Here is a 6,096-nt window from a genome sequence, read left to right as displayed (position 1 = left end):
CACTAAGTAGAGACAATCTGCCGCAATCTTTCTCCCACCGAAGACCATGTGGTCTGCAACCTGTCCCTCAGCCGCTTTGGCTAAGCCATTGCACACCAGGGGTCCTGTAAATTAGCAATCGAATCAATGAAGAGCTTTTGGGGGAAAACAGTTGCCCAGGAAAGTACGTCTACTTCCACTTTCCAACAAAGGTCACTTGTTCCTAAACCATAAGTGATTCTATAGACTTATGCCTGTTAATAACTCCTAGCTGCTAAAAATCAAAATGAAATGCACTCTTGCAAAAGAAGCTTTCTTTTAAGAATCGCCAAGAACTTGTAAAATCTTTCCTAGGTTAAACTCTTGGAGACCTGGATGCCGAGAAGTGGTGACAAAGGGCAGGTTGTCGGGCACCGAGCACCCGGAGACCTCTCCGTGCGCCGACGCAGCCGCAGGCGGGGCCTGGGCGGAGGGCAAGGCCGCCCGACGCCGCCGCCGCGAGCCCGGACCTGCCCGGCCGACCTGGCGGCGCAGTCTCGCGGGACTGCTCAGCTCTCGCGCCCCGTGTGGCCCGGGCGGTGGAGAGGGTCCCGGACGCTCCCCGGAGCCGTCGGAGGCCGCCGGGGGCGGTGGGCTGGACGGGGACGGGGAGGAAGGACGGCCTTCGACCCCCCGCCCGAGGTGAGGCTCCTGCGCGCGCGGCCCCTGCAAGGCGAGTGTGGGCGGCCCGGGCCCCGGGGCGCGCGGGGAGGGAGTCCCGGGCCCCGAGAGCGCAGGGTGAACAGGGGCCCCTGTAGCGCAGCGAGGGAGTCGCGGCCCCGGAGCGCGGGGAGGGGGTCCCGGGCCCCGAGAGCGCGGAGTGAGCCGGGGACCCCAGAGTGTGGGGAAGGAGTCCCGGCCCCCAAGAGCGCGGGGAAGGAGCCCCAGGTGGCTGCACGCTTGGAGCAGCAGGTGGAAGGGAGGCGATGGTGGGACGGTCAGCGCTCGCCCAAGTTTCTTCAGAAGTTTGCGCCAGCTCCTGAAAGGAGTTGTGAGGTCCCCTGTTGTGCAGGGACGCAGCTCAGGCTCCAGTCTGGGGCCTCCAGATGCCCTGGTATTTGGCCTATCACCTTCCCGGGCAGATGCCAACAAGTGCCCCGGTGTAGGACCCACCACCTTCTCGAACAGAAGCCCCCGGGTGCCCTGGTGTAGGGCCCTCTACTTTCCCAGGCAGATACCCCCATGTACCCCAGCGTGGGGCCCTCCACCTTCCCAAGTAGGTGCCCCCAGTTGCCCCAGTGTGGGTGGAGCCCACCACCTTCTTGGGCAGGTGCCAACAATTGACCCGATGTAGAGCTCACCTTCTTGAACAGATGCCCCGTGGGGCCCTTCACCTTCCTGGGCAGGTGCCCAATATTGGGCCCATGACCTTTTTGAGCTTCAGGACCAGGTCCCTGTGCGCTCCTGTGGGGAACAGGGGGATGGGCATTCATAATTGGAGACACACCACTTCTCTGGAGAGGACCCCTCCGTTGGACGAGACAGATTTGCTCATTTTCCCCTTTCTGCGGAACCACTACACTGAGCCCCGAAAAGGGCCATCTCCCACCTCTGCAGTCTGAACCCTAGAAGTCACCCTCCTAGTGTTGTGAAAATCAGGAAGAGTATTTTCCAGAAGATGGCCACCAACCCTGCCTGGCCTTTCAGAGTCTCTGTATTTAGAGTCCAAGGATTCTTCAGGGCTTAAGCCATTTCCCAGGGCTTAATAAAATTTCCAGCAGGAGCCCATGGATTTTGTGATTCTGTTCATCCTTTTTTTTAACTTGTTGCTAACACCCAGCATTCCTTTTTTTCCTCCCTGGAGATAGGACTTCCTCTGCAGTTGGCACATTCCATGCCAAAGCAGGTGAAGGGTATCTGAGTAGGATGGAATTTTCCATGGTTTTCCCAGCATTTATTTTATCTCCAATGAACATTTCAACTCAGCCCTCTGATGTCCCTATTTGAGTTTTTTGGCAATTGTTACTGATACACCCTATTGGTTTTTTTTAATAGTTATTTATCCAGAGCCCATTTTCAGGAAAAGAGCTTCCTTCAACATGGAAAATAGTGATATAAGGAATCTGGACATTTTGTGTTTGGATGACAGTCTTCTGAATGAATGAATGAAAAGAGCACTTAATCCAAAACATGTGGTGAAGACAAGAATTTGAAGATGGAGGAGTTTACATTTTTGTTGGCATGCATTTTTCTACCCCTTATAAGAGGGCACAGTTTCTTCACCTGTGAACCCATTACTGTTCCCAGGTGTATGAAAATGGACTACACCATGACTTTTTTCCCTAATCTCATGGGTCATTATGACCAGGGAACTGCGGCTAAAGAAATGGAGGTAAGTGTTTTTTTCATACTTTCATAACACATACTTTATACTTTGTTCTACAGTAAATATATGACTTAAAAAATGGTAAGAAATGCATTTAAATTATGTAGTTGAATCTGTAGTAGTTCATTCAGTTGAGCAAATGTTATGATTCAAAACCTTATTTTGAATAAATACTTTTGAAAATTGTGTCTCCTACTAACTTAATGTTTTGTGTACTTGGGACCCCCATTTTGTGGAGTTAATGCAGGACTGACTTTTTATAAAATAAAGTAGTTATGAATGATTTTTAAATATGTTGACCCTAGCAAATGTATTTTGTCTTTTTAAATCTATCGTGCTTGTTCTTTCATAAATGCATATTTTTATTTTTTTCCACTCTAATTCATTGACCATTTTATTTTATGTTGCCTTAACAAAAAGTAAAGAGATTTACACATTGTAAATCGTTGTGATATTCTCTTGACATTTCTGAAATACATTACTGGGAGATTCAGGAGCTATAGAAATTCTCTTGCTAAAGAGGGACTTTGTTTTTTAGGCATGGTATTGATGTGTTCTTTGTCTGAGGCCTGTTAAAAGAAACTATGTCAGGGGAGGAGCCAGTGCCAGTAAAGATTGCCTTAGGTTCCTCAGTTACCTGCTCAGGTGTAGAGATATGCAGATGCTGGGGAGGTGTGGGAAGAAAGTGCTACTTGTTGAGACAGGAACCTGCCCTCCTGTACAGATCTGGAAGGCTCAGAAGTCCAGTGATGGGAAGGTGATAAGGACGTTCTTTTTTGTATTTTTTTATTTTTTTTAAAGAAAAACTCTTTAAGGGTGATAAAGGCTTTCTCCCACCTACCCCAGATGATTTTTAACAGATGAAATGCCTACGCATTTAGCAGAGACACTACTTTTAAAACTGTCTAGATTCTGTTTTACAGCTTTGAAAGTCTTCCATTGTTGTTGAGTAGTTGCCTGGCTGCTTCCTTGTGGACTCATGTCAAGAGCAGAGCTTTAAAAGGCTAAGGAAATGTATTTTTAAGGATATTACAATCGCATTGTAGCCATTTGGTATAAGGAGCCTGTTGGTACAGAGGTTAAGCACAGGACTGCTGAGTGAAAGGTAACAGTTTGGACTCACCAGACGTTCTCAAGAAGGATGTGGTAGTCTGCCCCTGTAAAGATTACAACCAAACACCCGCTGGGGCAATTCTGTTCTGCCCCACAGGCTCACTAGGCATTGGAACTCACTGACAGCAAATCTTTTGGTGGTTTTTCAGACCAGTACAGGATACCATAATGATGCTGCACCACTTTTACTGATTAGTCACAACTGTTTTGATGTTTCAATCTGATCAAAGTATGAAGTAGAAATCCCTTCAAGGAATAATTATTCCTCACATCTTCTCTGATGATAATAATACATGTCTTATAATTCATGCCTTACAGTGTTCTTTATAGTGTGTGGGTTTTGTTTGACTTTCTTTTGTGTAGTAGCCTACACACAATGTTAGTGTGAATGTTAGCATTCAGATCATTTACACTAATTTCAGATTGCTTATATGAAGTTCTTTATTGAAGAGTACCATCACAAGGGTAAGAGACATACTCTGCACATGTCTTTTCAAAGCCAACAGTTTCTCTTTTTTCTGTGTATACCCATGTGTTGTAGCTCTGGCCTAGTGGGTAAGGAGGTACACTGCCAACCCAAAGGCAGGCAGTTTGAATCCATCCATTTCCCAGGGAGAAAGTATCATCCTGTGTGACTTACAGTCCCTGAAAACCTGCTGGAGGGTCAGCTATGAGTCGGTTTCAACTTGACACCAATGAGTTGAGTTTGAGTTATTGGCACAATCCATAATAAGTGGTGCTTTTACAATCCAGTAATCATCTCAGAGTCATCTGGCGTGGTTTTCTCTCAGCATAAGGTCGAATTTGTTTTGGACCCTTTGAGAAACTCTAGTGGCCTAGTACTGCTAACCCCAAAGCCATACCTCTCGTGGTTCAAATCTACTAGCCACTCAGTAGGAAAAAGCTGGGCAGTCTCTTCCTTTGTAAGTTACAGCCTCAAAAACTTGCTAGAGGGGCAGCTGTTCTTCGGTTCTGAATGGGCAGTAAATGAGTTGGAGAGTTTTAGTGGGTGTTCGGGGTTTATTTTGGTTTTGGTTTTTACCTGGTGAATCACTAGGATTTGGAATTGACTTGGTGGTGGTGGATTTTGTTGTATAAACAGAGAAATGTTTCCTAAAATTCCAAGAATATTCATATCAGTCTCTGGGACTTCTTTGCAAACTTCATTTAGAGAAAATTGAAGTGAGTGGAATTTTCCCCCTCTCTGTTAGCTCATCTAACCCAGACACTCTCATTTGTGTCTTGGATTCAAAGTGTGGTCAGAATTTTTAGATTAAAAAGAAGTCTTTACCCATCTCCATGCCTTTAGTCTCTCCTCTCTACGTGTACCAAAATTATTTTATTATAATGCAAGCCTTCAAAGTCTACTTGAGTGTTGGACTTTTTTTACCAGTTTCTGAAGCTTAAAAAAATGAAGATCTAACTCCAGCATGGTGCCCAAAGCTTCTCTCGAGGGCTGCTGCCTGTCTGTCCAGCCTCCCGTCTCACCCCCTCCAATGTTGCACCCTTTACTATATACTTAAAAGAGGCAAATCTGTGTCACTCTTTCACCTCCATACCTTTGCATGCTCTACTTTCTACCTGGTGTGCCGCCTTTTTTCTCTCTCCATTAATTTTAATGAACATTTACAGAGATTTTGGATTTCCATTCATTCATTGTTGCACTTTTCTCCCTGCCCACCCCTCCCCTCTAGTTCCCTCCTCTCTTTGAAAAGAAAAAAAAATCCTTCATTGGTATACAATTCCCCAATCCTCCCTCCCCCAGTACACTTCACTATGCAACCTTAATTCTGCACTCTTGTGATAACCATAATACCCAATCATATATCGCCTTTAATCTGTTCTTTCCCTCATCTGTTTCAATACAGTATACCTTCTAACTATATCTGTCCCATTCCTTCAGTGTATGGTTAAAATGGTCTTTGTGCTTCAAAAAGCTTTTCTCTGCATATTTAATCAGCTTACTCCTATATATTAAACCCTTCTACGTATTGCCATCAAGTAGCTTCTAACTCATGGTGACAGGTGTTATACAGCAGTTCCGTGGGGTTTCCTCTCTTCTTTACAGAAGCACATTGTCATCTCCGATTTTCACAGTGCTGCTGGGTGTATCTGAACCACCAACCTTTCCGTTAATTGAACACACACCTTTTACATCACTCTGGGACCTATATGCTCTTACAATACTTAGTGTATGTGACTCTTCTGATTCTTCTCAGGCTGTATTGCACTTAGTTACGTGTCATGCTAGTTTATAAACTTTGGTGAGAGCAGAAATGGTATTTAATGCCTGGGATGCTCTCGTGGCCGAGACCATACGGAACTGCATTAATCCAAAGGCCAAGCTTCTCTATTAGGTTCACATCCTGCAGCAGCTCTAAGAGAGAAACAGTCTCCTTTTTGCCATCTAGTCTCAGAAGCTTAATGGAGCATCAGCTGTGAGTCACTCCCAACTTGGCAGCGATGAGAGAGAGTGAACCTAATGTCTCATGTAGAACCTTTAAGCATTGTACCTATTTAATAGAGAGTGGATAAAGAAAATGTTCTTTCCCCAACTAATCAGCAAAGAAAATTTACAGTCTTTACTTTCTACATGTTCTGTGGTTGTTGTTGTTGTTGTTGTTGTTATTGTTATGTGC

At 45.4% G+C, this 6,096-nt stretch overlaps 1 protein-coding gene across 1 annotated transcript in view; it reads left to right on the top strand.

Annotated features, from left to right (window-relative positions):
- The first annotated feature begins 2,013 nt into the window (after nucleotides 1-2,013).
- FZD6 (frizzled class receptor 6) overlaps nucleotides 2,014-6,096 on the top strand; it is a 29,389-nt gene continuing 25,306 nt past the window's right edge. Inside the window, exon 1 of the mRNA XM_006897171.1 lies at nucleotides 2,014-2,350. Within this exon, the coding sequence (XP_006897233.1) occupies nucleotides 2,174-2,350 (177 nt within the window). The 5' untranslated portion in view covers nucleotides 2,014-2,173. The remainder of the gene's footprint in view (nucleotides 2,351-6,096) is intronic.

Source organism: Elephantulus edwardii, unplaced genomic scaffold, assembly GCF_000299155.1.
Source record: "Elephantulus edwardii isolate Elephantulus edwardi_28Jun2011 unplaced genomic scaffold, EleEdw1.0 scaffold00202, whole genome shotgun sequence".
In the NCBI taxonomy this organism is placed as follows: Eukaryota; Metazoa; Chordata; class Mammalia; order Macroscelidea; family Macroscelididae; genus Elephantulus; species Elephantulus edwardii.
This window is presented reverse-complemented; position numbering and strand designations above follow the sequence as displayed.